This window comes from Zingiber officinale, chromosome 3B (assembly GCF_018446385.1).
Source record: "Zingiber officinale cultivar Zhangliang chromosome 3B, Zo_v1.1, whole genome shotgun sequence".
NCBI classification, from domain to species: domain Eukaryota; kingdom Viridiplantae; phylum Streptophyta; class Magnoliopsida; order Zingiberales; family Zingiberaceae; genus Zingiber; species Zingiber officinale.
The window spans coordinates 33118693-33142316 of record NC_055991.1 but is presented as its reverse complement, the minus strand read 5'-3'; the positions used below and the strand labels follow the sequence as shown (position 1 = coordinate 33142316).

Genomic DNA, 23624 nt, shown 5'->3' with positions numbered 1-23624 from the left:
ATAACATGGATATATATCCGGGTCTCTATATTTTAGCTCACGAAATAGTCTAAGGAAATCACCATAATCCTTATTGAAATCATCTACCACCTTATTTATAGCTTTCACACGTGTATAATATGTCTTTTGATATCTGATATATGTTGTGACCGAAATGTAGCTAGAGGGGGGTGAATAGCTCGGCGCGTGCTCGTGTGCTTCATTGCTTGTTTCTTCAAGGATGTGCAGCGGAAATACAAAGAAACAAATGCATACAATGCTAACAAATGGATTTTACTTGGTATCCACCTCACAAGAGGTGACTAGTCCAAGGATCCACGCACACACACACACCTCCACTAATAAACACTCTTTTTCGGTAACTACCGAAGGCGGAGAAGCCCTACAAGACTCTCAATACAAGAAGAAAGGAAAGGGAACAAAAGTATAAGCAAAGCTTACAATGAATATAAGAAACCCTAATCCTAGCTTTCTTCTTCTTGCTTTTGATCCGCCTCTTGACTTGGAAGAACCTTCAAGAACTGGCGATCTGGAGCTTAGAGAGAGTTGTGGAGTTGCTGTCGAGGATCTGAGATGAATCGATGAAGTTCTGCTGAAGGAATTGAACGCCTGCAGCTAAATACGACGCCAACGGTCGGATCCCGATCGATTGGATTGCTCCCAATCGATCGGGGAGGCTTTGGATCGATCAGCTGATCGATCGAGAGCACCTCTGTGCTCTCAGTAAATTGCCTGGATCAATCGGCTAATCGATCTAGGGCTTATCGTGCGAAATCGCAGCTCCCAATCGATCCACTGATCGATTGGGGTATATGGATCGATCGACTGATCGATCCAGCGTTGTTCTGTGCGATCGCGCACTTGTCCCAATCGATCCACTGATCGATTGGGAGGAGGTTGTCGCGAAGACTCGCCCAATCGATCGACCGATCGATTGGGCATGAGCCAATCGATCGGCTGATCGATCCAACTCATGATTTCTCCCTAAAATCAAGTCTAAAGCCTCCTAAACCAACATCTGGTCAACCATGACATGTTGGTTCATCGTGCCTAGCATCCGATCACCCTTAACCTGCTAGAACTCGCTCACCAAGTGTCCGGTCAATCCCTTTGACCCACTTAGACTTTTCTCCTCTTGCCAAGTATCCGGTCAATCCCTTTGACCTACTTGGACTTTTCTCCTCGTGCCAAGTATCCGGTCAATCCCTTGACCTACTTGGACTTTCACCAGATGTCTGGTCAACTTTGACCCATCTGGATTTTTCCCGTGCCTAGCTTCACTCACCAGGGCTTCTCATCTGCCTGGCTTCACTCACCAGGACTTCTCATCTGCCTAGCTTCACTCACCAGGACTTTCTCTCTGCCTAGCTTCACTCACTAGGACTTCCACCTGGCTTCACTCACCAGGACTTTCTCCTGCCTAGCTTCACTCACTAGGACTTTCACCTGGCTTCACTCACCAGGATTTTCTCTCTGCCTAGCTTCACTCGCTAGGTCTTTCACCTAGCTTCACTCACCAGGATTTTCTCTCTGCCTAGCTTCACTCACTAGGTCTTTCAACTGGATTCACTCACCAGGATTTTCTCTCTGCCTAGCTTCACTCACTATGTCTTTCACCTGGCTTCACTCACCAGGATTTTCTCTCTGCCTAGCTTCACTCACTAGGTCTTTCACCTAGCTTCACTCACCAGGACTTTCTCTCTGCCTAACATCCCAGTTAGGACTTCCCAGTCAAGTATCTGGTCACTCTTGACCTACTTGACTCTTCTACAACCAAACCTGATCAAGCCCTGATCAGTGGAGAATTGCACCAACAATCTCCCCACATGAACAATTGCACCTGCATTGTTCATGTGTTGTCTACATGTATTGGCAAACATCGAAACCATGACCAAGACTCAAGCTTGGTCAACCAGGTCAACCTTGACCTAAGGGATATTGCTCCAACAATATATTCACTTCAATTTAGGGGTGCAAATGAGCCAAGTTGCTCATGAGCCACTCGTGAGCGGCTTGATCAAAACTCGACTCGAGCTCAAAGTTGACAGAACTCGCCTAATTATTACTGGATCAGTGGCTCACTGAGCCAAAATCAGCCAGTAATAATATATATATATATATATATATATATATATATATATATATATATATATATATATATATATATATATATATATAATATTAATTTATTTATTAAAAATAAAAAAAATCGAGCCCAAGCTCGAGCCCATAATATATCGAGCTCAAATCTATAGGCTCGAGCAAGCTCGAGCTTGAGTCGAGCCATTATAAATTGAGTCAAGCCGATCTCGAGCTTAGGCTCGCTCGACTCGACTTGGCTTGTTTACAACCCTATTCAAATCGTGATTTCATCTCATTCTGAATGTTTATCGGTCTATAATCTTCTAATGCCACAAACTGACTTTCAATATGAAAAACTATAAATGAAGATGTGCATGTAGAATGATCAGTTGTTGTCGTACTAAGACCGCATTGATGACGCAATAAATATTTTGCAACCATGAACTCAATATCTTCCCTTGTAATTATTGTCCATGTGCAATTTTCTTCATCACGAATTACTTTAAATCTATTCTTCCTGGTGCCCTTTATTTTATATATGAAGTGTTTATTCATAGCATATTTAGCAAGTGCATCTTTAAAATATTTTTGCGTTGCGTAAACCTACAATAAGAATTGATATATGTTTATGTTAGTACTACTAAAATTGAGTTGAGTTAACAATATGAAAGTTAAAAAAATATATTATCTGACCAATACAAAATTCTTCAATAGGGTCATCTACGTCTTCCATTAGCAATGGAACAAGTCTTGTATTCATTTTATATGTATCTTCAGTTAACGAAAATTGCTTTTCAAAGTCACTATATTCATTAGTGTTAATTGGCTCATCTAATGAATAGTGCATATTGTTTGCTAAGAATTCATCCTCCGAGACATCCATTTCAATCTCCACTTCCATTCTATTGTTGTTATATTCTTGTTTAGTCCGCATTTCCTCAAGATGTTCTTCTAATCCTGTACTCATATTTACTGAGTCATTCTCAAAACTAGGAACTTGTTCATTGAAATTGAAACTATAATTAATAGTCTCCAGTATTGACCACAACACGAGAGGAAGTTGAAGGTGTCATATTATCAGTACTTATATTTATATTTGGAGTAACATATTTGTTTCAATTCTCTATTTGTAAATCTATAGATTGCATCATAACTGTGAGCATATAATAACAATAACAACAACACCAAAGTCTTATCCCACTAGGTGGGATCGACTATATGGATTCTTTTATGCCATTGAGCTTTATTTCTTAATATATCATCATCTATACTTAAATAAATTTTATCTTATTTTATTATTGTTAATCAAGTCTTTTTTTATCTTCCTCTTCCTCGGTTGATATGTGTGTTTGTCTTAGTTTTACATCACATAACTGGAGTTTTTATTGATCATCTAAGTACATGTCTTACCATTTTAAACATGTCTCTTGGAGTTTTCCTAAAATAGATGTAACTCCAACTTTCTTTCTAATATTTTTATTTCTTATTTTGCCCATCGTCATATATATCTATACATTCACCTCAACATCCTCATCTCTACAATTTTCATTTTCTGCTCATGTGCTCGAGTCATAATTATGAGCATCTCATTAGAAATTAATCATATTGAGAATAAAAATTCTATTAAAATTATGAATATTTAAAAAAACACAACAGCCAAGTAGAGGAAGTCAATAAATCATAAATTGTGTATATTGCTAAAATTATACTATAAACCTTTTAGGATTTATCCTTTATAAACAATTATCTTTTAGATAAAAACAAAATTAAGATTTTGATTTAAAGAGTTAAATAAAAACATCTAAAAACTTCCTACAAATTGATAAATCTATAAAAAAGGGAAAAAGACATCTAAAAACTTCCTACAAATTGATAAATCTATAAAAAGGGAAAAAGAAAACTACATTCTCCATTAATCACAGTGAAAAGCTTCATTCTTGGTAGAATTTTAGATGTTACCGGTGCTTTGGAATTTTTTGGAATGCTTGCAATTGTCAAAAAAATATCGGGTGTTTTGGAGCTACCGAAATAGTGATGTACACCAAACCAAATCGTAAAACTTCAATTTTAAGGATGTTTTGCCCTACAGGAATATTTGAGTACTGACCTCAAAAAAGAACAGACCTGAGTTTCGTCCGAGTGTTGCAATCAAAGCTGGCCGAGAGGAAGGTTGTGTTTCACTTGTTAGGATTCGATGGTCGGGAGGGGAGGGTCGTTTGATTTCGTTGAGTTAATGTGTAGTGCTACAGACTGTTGGAAACACGTCGGTGTTGAAAATGACATGGTATTTAGGTTTTCTTGTTCACCTTTTTTGATGAAAAAGTTGTATCTTTGCCGGCCGTCAGTGTTGGTTGAGACACATGTAACGGAGGAAAATCAAATATGATTTAGATTTCTCTTTTAGTTCGGATACATATGATAGCCACGAGAGAAAAGGTAGAAGGTAAAATTGATATTCCATACCTGATTTGGTAATTTCCAAAGTAAATGAATTGAGCGCGATAACAAGCTGTAAAATTACTAATCAAATTATAGAGAACCACACGTGTGTTTCTTTTCTCTAAAATAAAGAATTATTTAATGAAAATGTGCTGATAGAAAAAAGAAACACTTTGACGAATAAAAGAATTATCTCGGTGGGGTTGAAAACATACAAAATATCCTTCTTACATTGTTCCAAATTACATCGTGAATAACATAAAAACAAACAAACAAAATACTCCAGTAACATCTAAATTAACAAGTGCACAATTTATCAATAGTTCGTTGTGAATTAATCCGATATCAATAGTTGTTTTAAGTGAATTAGATTTGACAACCTTGGAGAACCAATCCTCAATGCCCGTCGCTCGACAAGCAACATGATAAGCAAAAGCGTCGAACTCAACCAAAATCTCAAAATCCTTGAATGTTATATGAACACAAAAGTATCTAATCCAACATGGTTCATGGTGCACTCCCATCCTAAACTATGTTATAATAATGCTTGAAATAACATGAACTCTTCTTTTCTTGTGCACTGGTCAGCAGATAATGGCCGCTGAAGTATTTACAGTTGTACTTTCCATGATTCCAAACCTTTACCAGTAATCCCTGCAAGAACACACACCACCGGCAAACTCGTGGAATCGATTTATATCTCTCAGGATGATCTTTCGTCTGAAAATCTCTGAAACAAGCTTCATTACTGTGTGGCAATCCCCACAGGTTCTCAGATTCTTCTTAATTCGAATGGGGGCATTCAGGGGTAAGCATATTAGCCCAAATGAAAGTGCTAGCCTCTCACTATGATACCACATATTCTGCTCTTTGTTCTGCTCCCCCACATTATTAACAGCAAATTGGGTATCAGGCACATACCCTTTGGCCTTCACCAGCTCCTTCAACCTCTCTAACATCCCATATATCTGCTCTGTAGCCTGGTGTGATTGGTCATGTGCTGTGAAAACAAACGTCTTGTTTGATACATCTATCCAGCTGCATCCAGTCTCCTTCCTCACCCCATTGGATTGCATTAGTCTCCTGATCTCTTTAGCTTCTTCCAACATTCCATTGGATGCATACATGTTCGAAAGCAATACATAGTTGCCAGAGTTATGAGGTTCAATCCTAAAGAGCTTTTGTGCCACTTTGCTACCGAGTTCCAAGTTCCTAAACTTCCTACAAGCTGCAAGCAAAGCACCCCACACAGATGAATCAGGCTGTATTGGCATTGCATCAATGAATTGTGTTGCTTCATCCAAACGGCCAGCTCGTCCAAGCAAGTCTACCATGCAAGCATAGTGCTCGCTTCCGGGTGCCATTTTATGGACCTGAGACATGGAGTAGAAGTACTTGAATCCCTGGTCGACAAGCCCATTGTGGCTGCAAGCTGAAAGAACACTAACGAATGTGATGTAGTCTGGCTCGATCCCCAAATCCATCATTTCATCAAACAGTTTGATCACTTTGTATCCATGCCCATATTGTTGGAAAGCTGTTATCATGGATGTCCAAGTGACCACATTTAACTGGTCCTTTGCCTCGTCAAAGGTCCGATATGCATCTTCCAAGCTACCACATTTTGCATACATGGTGATTAAGGAACTCCCAACACATTGGTTTTGGGTGCACCCGGTTTTCACTATCAAGGAATGGACTGCAGCACCCTGACCCCATGAAGCTAGCATGGCCAAAGCTTGGAGTAAGGTAGAAAAGGAGGTTTCATCTGGGGAAACTCCCTCTTGCATCATATGTAGGAAACAACCACAAGCACCTTCGGGGCAATCACTTTCGATCCAACCCATCATCATAACATTCCAAGTCACAACATCTCTGTCGGAGCATCTGTCGAACACCTTTGCAGCTTCTTCCAAGCACCCACATTTGTTGTACATGTCAATGAGCGAGTTCCTCACATAGGCCAAAGATGACTCCACCGTAAGCTTAACTGCCAGGCCGTGCACCGCTCTCCCGAAGCCGATGCTGAACGCATTTGAGCACGCGTTCAGCACGCTGGAGAAGCTCACCTGATTTGGGGTCAAGGACCCATCATCGTTCAACAACGAGCGAAAAGCCTCCATCGCGTCGCAGTACAGCTTGTTGCGGACGAACCCCACAATCAACGCGTTCCAAGAGACGAGGTTCCTCACAGCCATTTCATCAAACACCTTTCGGAAATCCTCGACGCGGCCGCACTTCGCGTACATGTCGGTCAAGGCGCTGGCGACGTAGACGGCTGCCGCGGCGCCGTACCGGAGCGCGAGGGCGTGGACCTGGCTGCCGAAGCGGTCTGCGCCGGCGGCGGCGCAGGCGGGAAGGACGGCGGAGAAGGTGTGGGAGTTGGGAGCGGGGGCGACGGAGGCGTGGAGCTGGGCGAAGAGGGAGAGGGCGTCGAGGGGCCGGCGGGAGCGGGAGATGTGGGCGATCACGGACGTCCAGGCGACGACGCTGGAGTGGCGGCGGACGTCGGCGAAGATGAGGAGGGCGCGGTGGAGCTGTCCGGAGTTGGCGTAAAGGTCGATGAGCTGGGCGTGGAGGAGTGGAGAGGGAAGGAGGTTGGACGTGAGGAGGAGGGAGTGGATCTGGTGGGCATGGTATGGATTCGAGGGTCGGGTGAGGTTGCAAGCGGCGAGGAGGTTAGTGAGATGGTCGATGGTGAGAAACGAGCCGTATGATCTGCTGCTGCAGCGGTGAATGTCAATGGACGTCGAGTATGCTCTCATAATGGTTCAACTTGCACTGGGCGTTAAGCACGAGACGGAGCCCTTTTAACTAGATGCAAAAACAAATGTAAAAGCACTAAATATCTAGAAAAAATAATAATAATTAAAAGCTAATGAAACACATTCTTTTGATCCAGAACAAGACGCAAAGAACGAACTTATTTCTCATTTCATTACTCCCGTCAATCAATGTTGCATTTCAAAAATAAACATCACTGTGACATTACATTTCAAAAATTAATATTACTTTTTGGATAAACCCTAGAATCAACTTGAAAATAAACATCACTTTATTTTTGCAGACAAAGAAGTGTGATTGAAAAAATTAACACCACGATAATTTAAAATTTAAAAAAAAATGCTTAGGAAAAGGCAAAACAAATCCACCTTTTAAGATATTTAAAAATTAAATATGCCTTTCAAAGATTCAGCAAATTTAAATGTGTCCAATTGCTGGCTAAAAAAAGTGTTCTTTGGCTAGAACTATTCAGGGAAACAAAATTCACAAGCCAAAGCACAAATCGAGCACTACAATGACAAGCATTATAGCAGAAGCTCCGATCAGCTCTTGCAGACTTGAGCTCCTCCAATGTCGACTTTATGTGATCCTTCACGAGCTCTAACCGCTTCAGCTAAACCTTAAGTTCCAGAATCTGCTGTGTTCTCCATTTTTGATCGACAGGCATTCCAGGAGCCACCAAAGAACCACACCCATGGCTCAGAGGCAGAGAGTTCAGTAGTGTCCCCCTGCCATGTCCTGAAGCAAATGGCTCCTCGACAACAGAATTGATGAGCTCATGAATAGTGGTGAGAAGCAATTCTTTACCGCCTCTTCGATGATGTCCGGTATCCCAACTGAGGAAGCTAAAGGTGTTTGCATTGATGGGTTGGAACCTTGCAGGATTTTTATTTCCTCTTCGTCCGTCCAAAGTCTCTGAAAGAGCCGGTGAGAACCATCCATCGCAACTACCGCTAGGGACCTCCGCTCATCAGAGACCGAGGCGGCGACGAGGGGCATATGGACGGGGGTGAAGAAAGGGGCATTAGAAGGAGAAACGGCAGGAAGGATTTGGACAGGGATCACGCCGTTCTGGGAATGACCAGCGACGAAATCTGACTGGATTGGGTTGAGTTTGCGGACGAAATTAGGGTTAGGGATTGTGACATCACTGGGCGCAGAAGCGTACAGATTGGAAGAGGCCACCGAAGGTAGCTCCGGCTAGAGATGTGTCGGAAGCGCCATCTGGCCGTCGTCGTCGCTGTCGTCGCTCATGTCGGAATCGTCCTCGTCGTCGTCCTCGAAGACGGCGCCCACCTGCTCCGCTTCTTCGGCCGTCGACATCCCGTCTTCCCAAGTCGTATGCCTCTTCCCCTTCCCCTTCCCCTTCCCGTGGAAGGGATCGATAGGGAACGAGGGTTTGAGCCTGGAAGAAGAAATGGGTCAGCTTGGAGTGGATAGATTCGGCGACTATAGCTCAGGCTTTCCCCGGCCGGTAGACAGACGATCGTTACCGCACGATTACGAGCAGACGGCCCAGATAAGCTGAACCACGATTTATCACTATTCATTTAATTTGGAGACGAACCGTGTATAGGATGGGAAAAAAAATCATAAAAAGAAATATATAGACTAAAGAGCACAGATTCTAAATTTTAAATACGTAGTTAAAAAATGTTTACATAAATTATTTTATTTATTTTTTAAATTTAAATTTAAATTTGATGAATAATAATTTTTTAAATTTATTTATTTTTATTTTAAATAAAATAATTTTTAAAAAAAATTTCTTTACTTTTATTTTTTTTCCAATTTCTCTTTCTACTCGTTCCATAAATGTCATAATAAAAAATAAAAGAAAAAAAATTAATAAAAGTTAAAGATATAGAAATTTTAGGATAATTATATAATAAAAATAATTATTTAAATTTAATAAAATAAGTTCTTGATTTTAAATTTTAAATATAGTGAAAAAAAACTGACGCAAATGTTCTAATTAACTACAAAATACCTGATCAGAGCAGAATTCAACGGTTTGATAAACCGCCCATGCCATCAGGCGGCATTTGTTTGTAGATGATCTAAGATGTGATGGATTACTTATGGCGCCTTACTTGGAAACCACCCAGCTCTTTTTAACGTGGTGCCTTACTTGTAAACCACCATTTCTTGCGTTCATCGTCATCGTCCTGTGTCGTATCTGAACGCTCTCAAGCGCTGGATTACTTTTAAGGGCGTTGTGCGTTGAGGTAATTCGTACCGCTTCGTGATATATTTAATCCAACAAAAGTCCACGCCCGGGCACCGTCGGAAATGGACGGACAGCACGACGACCACCGCGTCGACGCCAACGGCCGCAGCCAGGAAGAGAGAGAGGGTCCTCTTCCGAAGCGGCCGAGGCCTCTCCTTGCGTCCCTTTCTGCTGCCGAGATCGCGGAGGAATTCTCCCACCACGACCCCCAAGTGGCTCGCGTCAACAACGGCAGCTTCGGCTGCTGCCCTGCCTCCGTCGTCTCCGCCCAGATCCGGTGGCAGCGGCTCTTCCTGCGTCAGCCCGACGAGTTCTACTTCCGCCACCTTCATCCCTCCATCGACCGGTCCCGCGCCCTCGTCCGACAGCTCATCAACGCGCCCCACCTCGATGAGGTTTCCCTCGTCGACAACGCCACCACTGCTGCCGCCATCGTCTTCCAGAACGTGGCTTGGTCCTTCATGGAGGGCGTCTTCGACCGCGGGGACGCCGTCGTCATGCTCCACTACGCCTACGGCGCCGTCAAGCGGTCCATCAACGCGTACGTGGCCCGCGCCGGCGGCCACGTGGTGGAGGTCGCCCTCCCCTTCCCGCTCTCCTCTCCGGACGAGGTCGTTGCCGAATTCCGCCGCGCCCTCGAACTCTGCCGAGCCGACGGACGGAGAGTTCGGCTGGCAGTGATCGATCACGTGACCTCCATGCCGAGCGTGGTGATCCCGGTGAAGGAGCTGACGCGGATCTGCCGCGAGGAGGGCGTTGACCAGGTGTTCGTCGACGGGGCGCACTCGATCGGGAACGTGGAGGTCGACATGCAGGACATCGGGGCCGATTTCTACGCCAGCAACCTCCACAAGTGGCTCTTCTGCCCGCCCTCGGTGGCCTTCCTCCACACGCGGCATTCGTCGGCGGCTGGGCGGCGGCTCCACCACCCCGTGGTCTCGCACGAGTACGGCAACGGGCTCCCACTCGAGAGTGGGTGGATCGGGAACAGGGACTACACGCCGCAGTTGGTGGTGCCGGCCGCGCTGGAGTTCGCAGAGCGGTTCGAAGGCGGCTTGGAGGGGATCCGGCGGAGGAACCACGAGAGGGTGGTGGAGATGGGGAGGATGCTGGCGGCGGCGTGGGGGACACAACTGGGGTGCCCGCCGGAGATGAGCTGTAGCATGATTATGGTGGGGTTGCCATCCGGGTTAGGGATCGCGAGCGAGAAGGACGCCATGGGGCTGAGGGCGCTGCTGAGGGAGGAGTTCAAGGTCGAGGTGCCCATTTACTACAACAAGCAGTCGCCGGACGAAGACGGCGAGGACAAGATCGGCGCCGCAGCCGTCACCGGCTACGCCAGGATCTCACATCAGGTGTACAACGTGGCGGAGGATTACTATAGGCTCCGAGACGCCATTAACAAGCTCGTGCGCGATGGATTCAACTGCACCTTGCTTCCATCCAAAGAACAGAGGTAGCTTCGATTTTACATTTCTAAATCTGCTCTGTTATCGTCCACTCCAATCTGAAAATTCTTCCAAAAACTTTGATATATAAACTGGAAATCTGGAAAGATAAAAAAACAGGTCTAACGTTGAATCTGAAAGTCTTAAAATCGACAGAATCAATTTTCAGGAGAGGTATTATTGTTTGAATGATCAAGTTCAATAATTAATGGTCTTTACCAATCTGTTTCAAAGCTTTTGATATATTTCATCCTTGTTTCGCTGCTGCTAGGGAAAATTGAAGTCGGTTTAGGGAGTTGAGGCTGTCTGCTTCATTCCAATGGCTGTTGACGCAAGAGTTTGTTTGGTTCAAGTGCGCATTAATCCAATGGAAATAGCTAATTGTATCAGAATGTCAGATACAGAATAAAATTTTTAATATGGATATAAAGTAAAAGAGGTTTTATTTTAGTTCCTTCTGCTTTTTTGGATTGATAAGAATCAGAATAAAGATGCAGATTTTTTTTTTCCCATTTCTTTCTTTACACAAAACAAAGTTTTTATTTTTTTTTTATCAAAGGCGCTCTCACAGTCCGTCCAATGGCAAAAAAACAAAAAAAAAAAAAAACAGTTTTTTGAACGTATGATGTACAGTACGAATTATCATTCAATCTCCCATCACCAATAAACATGGCCGATCTAAATCCCTAACGAAGATTATGTTGTTCCTGCTATACAACATAACGATGGCCCCACTATAAATAACAAAAATCCTAAAAGGCGCCAGATCATCCTACGTGGCCGCGCCCCTCTTGTCTAAAGCATTCGAACACTAAGCCTAGCGGCCGGGGCCGAGACAGCCGGCGGTTGCAGATCCGCAAAGATGCAGATCTTTGTCAAGACGCTGACCGGGAAGACGATTACCCTCGAGGTGGAGTCGTTGGATACGATTGACAACGTGAAGGCCAAGATCCAGGACAAGGAGGGCATCCCGCCGGAACAGCAGCGCCTTATTTTTGCCGGGAAGCAGCTCGAGGACGGCCGCACCCTTGCCGACTACAACATCCAAAAGGAGTCCACCCTCCACCTCGTCCTCCGCCTCCGCGGCGGCGCCAAGAAGCGAAAGAAGAAGACCTACGCCAAGCCGAAGAAGATCAAGCACAAGAAGAAGAAGGTCAAGCTCGCGGTGCTCCAGTTCTACAAGGTCGATGATGCCACCGGCAAAGTCATCCGCCTGCGCAAGGAGTGCCCCAATGCCGAGTGTGGCGCTGGCACCTTTATGGCAAACCACTTCGACCGCCACTACTGCGGCAAGTTCGGCCTCACCTACGTCTACCAGAAGGTGCAGGGTGAGTAAATCTCTCGTAAAGTTAGATTTTTTTTTTTTTAAATTTGATTTAGCTCGACGCAGTTAGCTGAACTATATTGAAAGTTTGATAGCTGAATTTTTTCTTAAAATCTGATTTTGTTCGTGTTAAAGAGATTGGATTGGTGATTTGAATTCTTCTTTCTTTCAAATGTGGATTACATGATTGTGTGTTGGATTTGCACTTCTCTGCCCTGTTTTCTCCAACGATATGACTGTCAAGTCTTTAACCCACCTCTGTTCATCGTCCTGGAATGTCGTGTTTCAACAAACCACAGAACCGGCCCTGAGGCACGTCATCAGAGGCGATGGAGCAATGTCACTGATGTTTTAAGGATCCCATATATATCATAGATATATACTTAGATTATTTTAATAAAAATCTAAAAAATATATTTGATTGGATTATTTTAATAAAGTCCAAAAAATATATATTGTTGAATTATTTTAATAAAGGTCAAAAAAAAAAAATTTATTTTCTATTAAAATTTTAAAAAAAATCTAAAAAAAAGGAAAGTAAACAATTCTTTTTTTTTTTTCTTTCCAAGATTTTATTTCTTATACAATTCTTTCTTAATTAATTTGTTTATAGAAGGCATAAGACTCTAAAAAATAAGGTATAAATCTTGAATATTAATTTTCACCTTTCTTCTCCTTTGAATATCTTCTAATTAAATTAAAAAAGTTTATTAATTTTAGTTTCATCAAAATCATTATTCATCAATACATTTTTTCTCTGTTTCTCTTTTTCACTTTGCATTTTATTTATCTTAATTCTTAACTGCATCTTTTGATAATCAAATGACATTCTAAAGATATTAGAATATTCAATTGTCATTTCAAATATTAAGTAGATATTAGGTCTGGTTTAAGTTGAAAATTAAAATAAATATGTATATATTGGAGCAAAGGGGGCACATTCTCTACCTGGAGAGGAGTTTAGATTCCCTAATTCGTAATTTCTGATTTTCTTCTGATCTCTTCTGTCAATTGTATGTTGAATTACAATTCGATCAAAATTAGTTACGGTCTCTCTTGGATTTATCTTTCCATCTATGTTATAATTTAAGTCGAGTTAGACGAGCTGTTAAGCGGACTGTATGATGTCGACAAGCAGGTGGCCTGTCCATTGCTTGTAGCCTCCGGTCGTATGACTCGGCTCAAACTATAACTTAGGTGGAAAGATGAATCCATAAAAGATCACAATCAATTTTAACTGAATTCCGATCGTGATCCGATATGCAAATGACGAAAGGAAACAAGAAAAAATTAAAAATTATAGACTATAGGGTCTACTCATTTACTCTAACCCAACAATTTTTTACATATGGAAGATTAGATATCCATCTAATTATTTTGTATCCATTAAAATTAATTTCAAGACTTATTAAAAATAAGGAAGATACCAACTGCGATAACCGGGAGGCCTGGGGCAAATAAATTTAAGTATGTTATCAAAGTTAATTTTATTAGGGTGAAAAAAATAAATACTTCAATACATTTTTTTTAAGGTAACTCTTTTTAATTAGAATTCACCTTTAATTATTTTTAAAATTATATTTAATTTAAAAGTTGAGATTTATAAAATTATCAAACCTTTGTTAATTGTAATATGAACGCCTCAGTTTTAAATCAGGGTCATAGGGTCGGGGCATCTTCCGTCCCGTCATTAGAGTTTTAAATGATTTTTTTATGGTCCTACATTATCAAATTATATTTTTATTTATTATCTTTTCATTTTAGTATTTTTAAAATAAAAATCTCCAGCTTTTGTTCAGTTTTTTCGTTTTACAAAGTTCAATAAAAATCTTGCGAAATGCATCACTCTGGTGTACGGATGAGAGATTGGTGTTCGTATTATATCTTTAATGTTAATGTCAACTTTACGCTCGGAGTAATATCATGGACTAGCCTCATTATTCTCTGATTGTTTTAATTCAAAAATTAACTTTGAAAATATTTGTCTTCTTTAGGATTTAAATTTCAATTTTTTACAATGGTGTTTTATTATCGATAAATTAAAAAAAAATCTACAATTATAACTTTAACTTTGCATACCATCTTTAATCACAAAAATTTTTATTTCCACTCATATAAAGTTTTATTTATTTCAACTCCCTTATGTAAATATTATTTACCTAATTGCCCCTCAAATTTTTTAAATACAAAAGGTTCAAAAATAAGTATAATTCTTCTTAAAATTAGCATTTTATACTAGCATCGAGTATATTTTCTTTCAAAATTATCTCTCATATTTTTTAGGTACAAAAAGTCTAAAAACGAGTATAATTTTCATTAAATTCAACACTTTACACTAGAATCGAGTATATTTTCTATTAAATTCAGTACGACTTTTTTTTCTACTTAATATAATTTCTCTTAAATTCTGCATCATTTAAAAAAAATATTATATAATTTACATTCAATTGAGTATCATTTAAAGAAAATCTAGTATATTTTTTATTCAATTGCGGTCGAAAAAAATTACATTTATACTAGAATCGAGTATATTTTTTATCAAAATTACATTTCATATTTTTTACGTACAAATAATCTAAAAACGAGTATAATTCCTATTAAATTTAGCACTTTAAATTAAAATCAAGTATATTTTCTATTAAGCACGATTTTTTTCTTACTTAATATAACTCCTCTTAAATTCAGTATCATTTAAAGAAAATATAGTATATTTTCCAACCAATTGAGTATCATTTAAAGAAAATCTAATATATTTTCTATCCAATTTAGGTGGAAAAAAAATTGTGCTCAATTTGATAGAAAATATACTAGATTCTAGTTTAATGTAATTAATTTAAGAGAAATTATACTCAACTTGGACTTTTTATACCTAAAAATATCAGGAACAATTAGGTAAATATATTTGACTAGAAAGTGAAAATAAAAATTTTTGTCAATGAGAACTGCATGCAAAATTTTATTTGTCAATATGCAAATTTTCCCTTTTATTATTGCGCTGCATCTTTTTCAATTCGGCAAAAAATGTGATTAATTCATTCCAATATATCTGTCAATCAGTCCTTGAATTAATGAGAAGATAATTTATAGATGACTATTAACTATTGATATAGGGGCCAAGACATGAAAAAAAAAATACGTGCTTAAATCGTATCTTTTTCAAACTTTTGGTTCAGATATATATTATTTATATGGGTGTAAATGGTATCATATTTAAATTTATATAATAATATAACTGAATCAAACTAATTATTTATGGTAATTAAATTTATTTAGTTATTTATTTGTTTAAGTCGAATCTAATATATATATATATATTTTTTTTTGAGTTTGAGCTCGGTTCAAATTTAGGTTGAGTTTAGTTTATTTAGATGATTTAAGCTCTTAGTTCAAAGCTGATTTTATTATTTAAAATGTTTATATTTTTTGATTGGTTATTGAAACATCCAGAGTCTTGGAGTTCTCCAGAGCTCCTTCTATATTATATTAGTGTCACGTAAATTTTTTTACATATCTCTTCACTATTTAAAAAAAATAAATTCAACAACTATTTTGATTCCACAGGTTTTTTTTAAAGAAAAACTCAAAAAGACATTTTAATAAAAAAAAAATTGAAACAGCAGCTCCGTGAACATAGAAACACTCCTTTCCTCCCTTGGGCTGCTCTTGACCCCATAAATTTTATTCATAAATATTATTCAGAATAATTTATGATTTTTATTTATGAAATTAAGGAATTATATATATGTGTGTTAGGGATGTTAATTTAATTAATTATTAAATTTTGTTTATACCTATGGAATGAAGAAATTGAACATCAAATTTATTTATGAATATTTAATTCATTTGCAACCTAATTATTGTTGCACCGAGGAGTCCTAGCTCGTCTATCCTCATCTAAATTATCAACGGCAAGCCCCTGTCTCTATCATCATCGTTGCAAACGAAGTTATTATTGATGTTCTGACATAATTTTTCATCGACCCACTTTCTAAATCCATTACCCATATCACAAAAAAAAAAAAAAAAAAAAAAATCTCGGATCCATAATTAAAGGTCTAATTACTACACCATAGTCCTGGGCATCTTTCAAGCAACCGAGAGGTTTGATGGAGGCCATCAGGCGTATACGTTACCATCCTTTTTTTTTAATATTCTTCCTATTTATTTAATGTATAAGACAAAACTTGATTTTAATGTATAAATTGACCTTCGCATTGTTCTGTGTGTTCACATTTAGTTTTTTTCTTAAGTATCTCTGCCATTGAGAATCACCAAATCAACTGTAAACTAAAATAAAGTTCTTTTTCTCTCTTAAACATCCAACAACCTCGCTCTCATCAAGCTAAGCAATCTAACAAGTAGTTCAATAGAAGAAAAAATATATTAAAAAAGTGAGTATAATTTGTTAGTGTTTCCAAACTATGTAAAAGCTCCTCTAAACAATGAACTCGTATATTAACTCAACTTCCACCTACCAGAATGTTATTTACAATGCCTTATTCGGCTTCCTGCCGTCGAACAATGAGAACTTGAACAAAACCTTTCTAACTGCTCTTTTTACCCTACCTAAATTCATATGACCAAAGTTTTATTGCTAGTTTTCATCATCATTATTTACACCAAGCAGCTATGTGTAGCAACCGAACAGTTTAGTTGTAATGACTGTTATTCAACGAGTTCTTGATTTTCATAATGGCCTCAGCTGACAAACTGCAACACTTCAACCTCTGCGGCCATCGTGATTGTCCGGGGGATGAGGCAGGCAAGTACCGTGATTCGTCGGAGAAGCAAATAACAATTACTGTGAGATTGTCGCAAGTGTTGAGACGCAATGCCTCCATGACAAGTTCCCTTGCACACAGTTCAGGGTCCTTGTGTCGTCTAAGGCCCCTGCGCACAATACCCACCGCAATCTGGCTTGACATGACGTCCCAGATCCCGTCGCAGCCAATGATAAGGAACTCGTCATCCTCAGTCAGGATGGCCTGCCTGAATTCTGGTTCTGCAACGAGTGGAGAGGGGAAACCTCGCGGCATTTTCAAGTACCAATCACCGAGTGCACGGGTGACAGAGAGGGCACCATTGAGGTACCCATCGTCGATAAAACCACCTGATTGCTCAACCCGTCTACGCTCAGCATCATAGTTGGGTCTATGATCTTGGGACATGTCAATTGCTTGTCCTTTCCTGCACAATACCGCTCGGCAATCACCAGCATTGGCTACCACAAGATACCTGTAGTAAAAAAACCAAAAATCAGTAATGAAATGATAATTTGATCTAGTTCAAGATATTTCAAAATTTTAATATAAAAAAAGAAGCAAAACATACCTTCCAAACACCAAAGCTGCTAGAGCTGTAGTCCCCGATGAGCTGCTAATCGTGCTGTCATCAGCCAATGCAAGGTCTGCGTTAAGAAATGATTCTCTAACAGAGTTCTCCACAGATTCCACAAATATCTCATCAGCTTCTGTTGCCTGAGGAAAGTTAGCATCCTCGAACAACAACCTAATTGCACGCTGCTTAATGTAGGCAGCAGCATCAGGACCTCCATGGCCATCAAACACCTGCAGAGAGGTGGGAATTTGCATCACTTGGAATGAACTTGCATAACCATTCAATCAAATAGGGACCAAATACTTACACCATAGAAGGCACTAGGGGTGGGGCACCTAAACAGCGAGCCTAGGTGTGTTGAAAGATCATCAATACAAATATGTTCATCTTCCATGAACTTTCGGGGCCCAATGTCAGCAAAGCTCCCAGACCGAATGTTAGGGATAAATTGAAGTGGTTCTACAGATGAAATGTCATGAGATGCTCCCGAATTCTGCATGCACAGACAACGTGGAAAAAATAAATATGAGTATATACATATGAACACGGAGAAGAAAGAAAGGGTCAATGTACTGAAATCACATGACTATAGAAAAAAGCATACTCTGGATCAGTTGTCAAACAATTAAATTAGGAAAGGCGATGTACCAAGCAACATAGACTACCAAGCAGATTTGCCAATACAGCATGAATGCATTTAACTTGTCAAATACTTGGTTTGCCACAAACTGGCAAACTAAATAGTTAGGACTTGCAGATGTCTTAAGACAGAGCTAGATATTAACTCATCTTGCTTCAGTAGCATGCACTTTACAAATTGAACATCAAGCCCCAGACTATATCTTTACATAGCATATATCACTGTCAATTTAAACAACGCGTAAAAGTTGCCCAAAGAGATACGTTACCAGCTATTTCATGCCAAGGAAGTTAGAATAATTTAACAAGTTACTTTTTCTACTGCGAACCTGAGCAAGAAATATTAATTGAAAGAAAATAATCTAAATAGAGCCTGGATACCATCTACATCAAAAGACCAAGAACAAGAACTAGTTAAAGAAAGCCTGGATAACATCTACATCAAGCGATCAAGAACAAGAGATAATGAAAAGGAAACAACATTAACAGAGCCTGGATAACATCTACATCAAACGATCAAGAACAAGAACGAATCAAAAGAAAACAATATAAATAGATCCTGGATACCATCTAATTCAAGCGATAAAAAACAAGAACTTAAAGGAAACGACATAAATAGAGCCTGGATAATATGTACTTAAAACGATCAAGAACAAGAACTAATTAAGGAAACGAAATAAATAGAGCCTGGATAATATCTATATTATTAAACAAAGAAAGAGAAATACAATCATAAATCAACATTCATGATGCCACGCCTAAAACTCGATAGCGAATTATTTGAAGAATAATAAATCGCAATCGAAGAGCTATAGATAACTTTTAGCACAAAAAAAAAAGAAGCCCTAACACAAGAAAATAAAGGGAGGAATCTGTTCGAGAGAACGACATTAATGAAAACGCCAAATAAAGCAAGATTTAGAAAGATCAAAACCCTACCCCGATCATCTCAGAAACGGCGATGTCAACAGCTACCGCAACAACCTCCGATCCCTGCTCCGGCTGACGAAGCACCGGTGACGAAGGCGCTGCAGCGACCACTGCCGAAGCCGCCGCCGTTTTATCGACGATCTCCTCGATCTCCTTCGCGATGCACCGGTAGGACACGTCGATGACGGGGATGCCCTGATGCAAACAATCCGCTGTTCCGGCCACCATCTTGAACCCCAAAAGAAACTCCCTTTGTCTAATTAACCGGCACCAACAGAATCCGCACGTAAAGAATCACGAAATCCCTCCTCAAAATCTGATCTTGCACAGATCTCGCTCAAGAATTCTTCCCCCTAGGGTTTCCGGCTTCCTTGTCAATTTGGGCGTCTGGCGATCCGATCGCTATTCTTGGTATCCTCTCGCGCAATTAATGCGGGACAGCCGCCATCCGGGAGCCATTTAAGGAAGTCGAAGGCTACCTGCGAGAACCGGTGGGCGCTGGAACAGTTACGGGCACGTGCGTGTTTTGGGACGTCTCCTTTTACCGTAATGGACACGTAGCCATGAGCCAGCCGGTCGGACGATTTAATTTTGGGTGGCGACGACGCTGCCAAGTCGCCCCTCGGTCAGCAACACCGCGGAGAAGGGGCGGCCGCTGGATCGTAGGCGAAGAACAAATCAGCTACGAATCCTCGCCGTTGGATTGGGAAAGGGTGTTAAATTATAACGGCGGTGAGAAGAAGCATCTAGATTGGATATACGCGTCCACACGCGGACAGGATTCCAATTCTTTTTCCCCGAATCCTTTCACATATTTCTTCTTGTTTAAGGAATCAATTCGCCAGGCTGTAGATAAACAAAATTACTAGGCAAAATTATTAGGGAAGAATTAAGATGGCGCTCGTTTTTTTACTAATTTGTCGAGGAGACGCTCCATTTTAGGAAAAATTCGTCGCTCTTGTTTTTACAAAATTGTCGAGGAGACGTTTCATTTTAATTTTTTATTAAAAGGATTTTTCATCTCATATAAAAATATAATTATTCTACATATAAAATTATAATTATTACATAGGTTATAGTAACTATAAATTTATAATTTTTATAACTATAATAATTATAATAATTATAATTTCATACATGTTAATGAATAAAGAATCAATAAAAAGGATTAAAAAAATTTGGAGCCTTTGAAAATATTTTAAATGACATTATCTGAACTTAATATTAGGCCATTATATGTTACATCTAGAAACAAATGTAAATATCGAAAGAGTATTGATTTGATATATCGTACATCCCGTTATTCAATCCAAGTCAACTTTGCCAACTTAAGTCATGTTATGACTTATGAAAACTTATTTATAATTCAGGTTGTAACAACTATGAGATTGTAATTAATATAACTGTGTGACAACTTAATTGTAGTAATTATAAAATTGTAGTTATTATAATAATTATGAATTTGTAACTGTTATAACGTGCCTTAATTCATAATTTAGAAAAAAAAAATATAAGTAAGATATATAATGAGAATAGTATTTAATGATTTCAAAAATAAGGGATGTCTTTTTATTTTTGCACTTATTATTACCCATTAACAAAAACAAATAATTAAAAATTGAGGAAGTTGTAATTGCCTCGTCACAATGCAATATGATAAAGTAGGTCATAAGATTAGAATGCGCAGAAATTACGACTCTGGCTGATCACCCGAACAAATCAAATCCTAAATCGAATTATTTTAAAATAACTTATATAATTTACTTTCTTAGAAATTTAATCGATCTAATAATTTTAAAATTATTTTTTTTTTAAAAAAATTGTATTTCCTACCGAATTGCCTACCTACCGGTTCCATTTTGAAAACGCAGCTTTACGGTGGATTAGGCAACGGCGCCATTGGAGGGCAGCGCTAGCGCTGGTGTGTCGGGCGGTGGCACTGGAATGCACCAGCACCGGCACTCAGCACTGGCAGTGTGCCAACGAAACATTTTTAATAAGAAAGAAAGGGAAGACTGTGGGTTGAGTCTGGACACGGATTTCTGCGTTCAGGTTATGGGTGTTGTCACAGGGTATCAGCAAGACATCAGAAGAGGAGGGCAAGCCAAGGGGGTCTACCATATACATGACTATATTTGACGAGTGAATGTTATTGATACTGATCCATATTTGATGAGTGACGGTTATTGATACTGATCCTGTTTAAAGGTTAAGGAAATGATGTACTAGCTTAAGTGGATAGTTTATTGATAAATAGTTGATTCTTCGATCTATAATGAAGTTTCTCAACGATCTTGCATATAATTAGCTGATCTAACAAAGTATTAGTGATCAAAGACCAGGGAAGGAGTCCCTGGCAAGGTCCTTCGACGCTCAAGTCAATACAGTTCCCTTGCAAGTGGAAGAAGAATAGTAGAAGATGTGCGAATGAATGTCTTTTTTATACCACCTCTCATAATCTCCGTGATCATGAGGTAACTTCATGTGTCAGAGTTTGTTACATTATTCCTCAAAGAACTTCCGAAGAATTTTTTTGTACCTCCAGATATATCTCTTTTGTCGTTTATAACTTAAACATTTTCTGAAGTCGTTGGAGGAAGATGTCGTTATATATGAATTACCCATGGGAAACAAGATAGCCACCGAAAGAGGTTCCAAATGAATATTTCCCGACAACTATGACAGAGTGTTAAAATATTATTTGTTGCTTGTCTGCTAAATATATCTCGGTCGGTCCACAAGGTCAGTCGTATTGCTTGCCATTATATAAATCTGCCCTGTTATATGTTAAATACCGCAAAGATATTCAATGACTAATATAGTACCTACAGTATGCCAGAGTTTCATTCAAGAAGTCATATGATAGATTATGCATGTTAGAGCTTTATTTTAGGGATACTATGACATTAGGTAACTTGAACTCAGTAGATCTATGCCCGACTGACCATATATGTAGAGTTTTATAAGGCCAAGTGTCTTTAATCTCGTCCGATCTTTACTCGGCCGGGCGTATACGGAGAGCCTTATGTTCGACCGGTCTTTGTCCGACCAGTATTATACTAAGAGTTTTATAAGACAAGTGTCCTTAAGTTTGCCTGGGCTTTACCTGATCGGGCGTATACAGAGAGTCTTATGCTCGACCGGTCTTTGTCCAGCCACTCTTATACTATGACCTTTATAAGGCCAAATGTTTTTAAACCCACCCGGGCTTTACCCAACCGAGCGTATACGAAGAGCATTATGTTCGACCGATTTTTGTCCGATAGGTCTTATACTAAGAGTTTTATAAGGCCAAGTATCCTTAGGCCCACTAGGTCTCTACTCAGCTGGGCATACACGGAGAGTCTTATGTTCGATCGACTTTTGTATGATCAATCTTATACTAAGGGTTTTATAAGGTTAAGTGTCTTTGAGTCCGCCCTGTCTTTACCCGATTGGGAGTACACGGAGAGCCCTATGTTCGACCGACCTTTGTTCGGCCAGTCTTATACTAAGGAGTCTTCAAAAGGCCTAAGCGCTTAGAACTCGGCCAGGTTTTCACCTGGCCAAACTCTCTTGCACTCGGTCAGTTGCTTGACTAATTGGGTCCATTATGTCTTGGCTTTCAGAGTAAAATACTAGAGTCCTGATATCCGACTAGCCTTACAGTCGATTGGCTTTATTCGAGCATCCTATTTTGTAACCACTAGGGCAGGACCTAGAGTTTTAACGCGGGACGATCGACAGAGTCATATGGGAAGCGCTCTCCCATACTAACTTTGACCCCCACCTTACCTTGACTTTGACCACCATGTCATCTTTAGGATCCGCTCGCTATAACCCATATCACTAGCCTCCCCTTCAAGTCTAGTCGAAGGAGATGTAAACGATTGACTGGACTCAAGTTCTATTTTTCGCACATTTGCTTTCTCACTAGGGTTGTCTAGCAATTCGTATTCTCACTCGTACCGGATAAACTTGGTGATTTTTTTCTAGGATCGTTCATTGATAACTAACTATTTAGAAAGGAGGGAGTATCAAGGACTTGTGAAAATGCATTTTGTTTTCAAAAAAATATGTCGCTCGTCATGTCCATCATAAATGCTCATTTATAGGTGAGTGTCATGCAGCATCACTAATTTTCTACAATGTCTTTTGGCGTTCCCTACTTCATATGACGCAATCATCAAGCATGTCCCCCTTTGCACATCAATAATCCTCCTTAGTCATGTCGTTCCAATCTAACGGTGACAATTAAACTCCTCTTTTTATAAAACCCTAGGCGCTGTGAGTTCTTCACCCTTTGTTCTTCCTCTTTTCGAGTTCATTTTCTTCGATGACCTTTCTTCTTCCATCTATTTTCTCCGGTGATTTTCCTTGCTCTGCATTCCTTCTTTCTCAAATCTTAGATAACCCAATAAGTGATTCACTT

General features: G+C 39.6%; 4 protein-coding genes and 1 long non-coding RNA gene across 5 annotated transcripts; 2 read left to right on the top strand and 3 right to left on the bottom strand.

Annotated features, from left to right (window-relative positions):
* Positions 1 to 4720: 4720 nt before the first annotated feature.
* Positions 4721 to 7551, bottom strand: LOC122056348 (putative pentatricopeptide repeat-containing protein At5g52630). Its single transcript, XM_042618268.1, has one exon. The coding sequence runs from the start codon at positions 7284 to 7286 to the stop codon at positions 5163 to 5165; it is 2124 nt and encodes a 707-aa protein (XP_042474202.1). The 5' UTR covers positions 7287 to 7551; the 3' UTR covers positions 4721 to 5162.
* Positions 7552 to 9491: 1940 nt separating this feature from the next.
* On the top strand, positions 9492 to 11433 carry LOC122056349 (putative L-cysteine desulfhydrase 1). Its single transcript, XM_042618269.1, has 2 exons — positions 9492 to 10991; positions 11255 to 11433. Exons 1-2 carry the CDS (start codon positions 9598 to 9600, stop codon positions 11262 to 11264), a joined length of 1404 nt encoding a protein of 467 aa, XP_042474203.1. The 5' UTR covers positions 9492 to 9597; the 3' UTR covers positions 11265 to 11433.
* Positions 10779 to 11333, bottom strand: LOC122056350. The gene is made up of 2 exons (XR_006133118.1): positions 11203 to 11333; positions 10779 to 11083 (listed from the first exon to the last, which is right to left on the bottom strand). It is a non-coding gene; the product is annotated as an uncharacterized LOC122056350 (long non-coding RNA).
* Positions 11434 to 11573: 140 nt separating the features above from the next.
* LOC121968192 (ubiquitin-40S ribosomal protein S27a-like) lies at positions 11574 to 12319 on the top strand. Its single transcript, XM_042518666.1, has one exon. It carries the CDS (start codon positions 11846 to 11848, stop codon positions 12317 to 12319), a length of 474 nt encoding a protein of 157 aa, XP_042374600.1. The 5' UTR covers positions 11574 to 11845.
* Positions 12320 to 16738: 4419 nt separating this feature from the next.
* On the bottom strand, positions 16739 to 19677 carry LOC122056347 (probable protein phosphatase 2C 2). Its single transcript, XM_042618267.1, has 4 exons — positions 19223 to 19677; positions 17952 to 18137; positions 17639 to 17874; positions 16739 to 17542 (listed from the first exon to the last, which is right to left on the bottom strand). Exons 1-4 carry the CDS (start codon positions 19439 to 19441, stop codon positions 16957 to 16959), a joined length of 1227 nt encoding a protein of 408 aa, XP_042474201.1. The 5' UTR covers positions 19442 to 19677; the 3' UTR covers positions 16739 to 16956.
* Positions 19678 to 23624: the final 3947 nt, after the last annotated feature.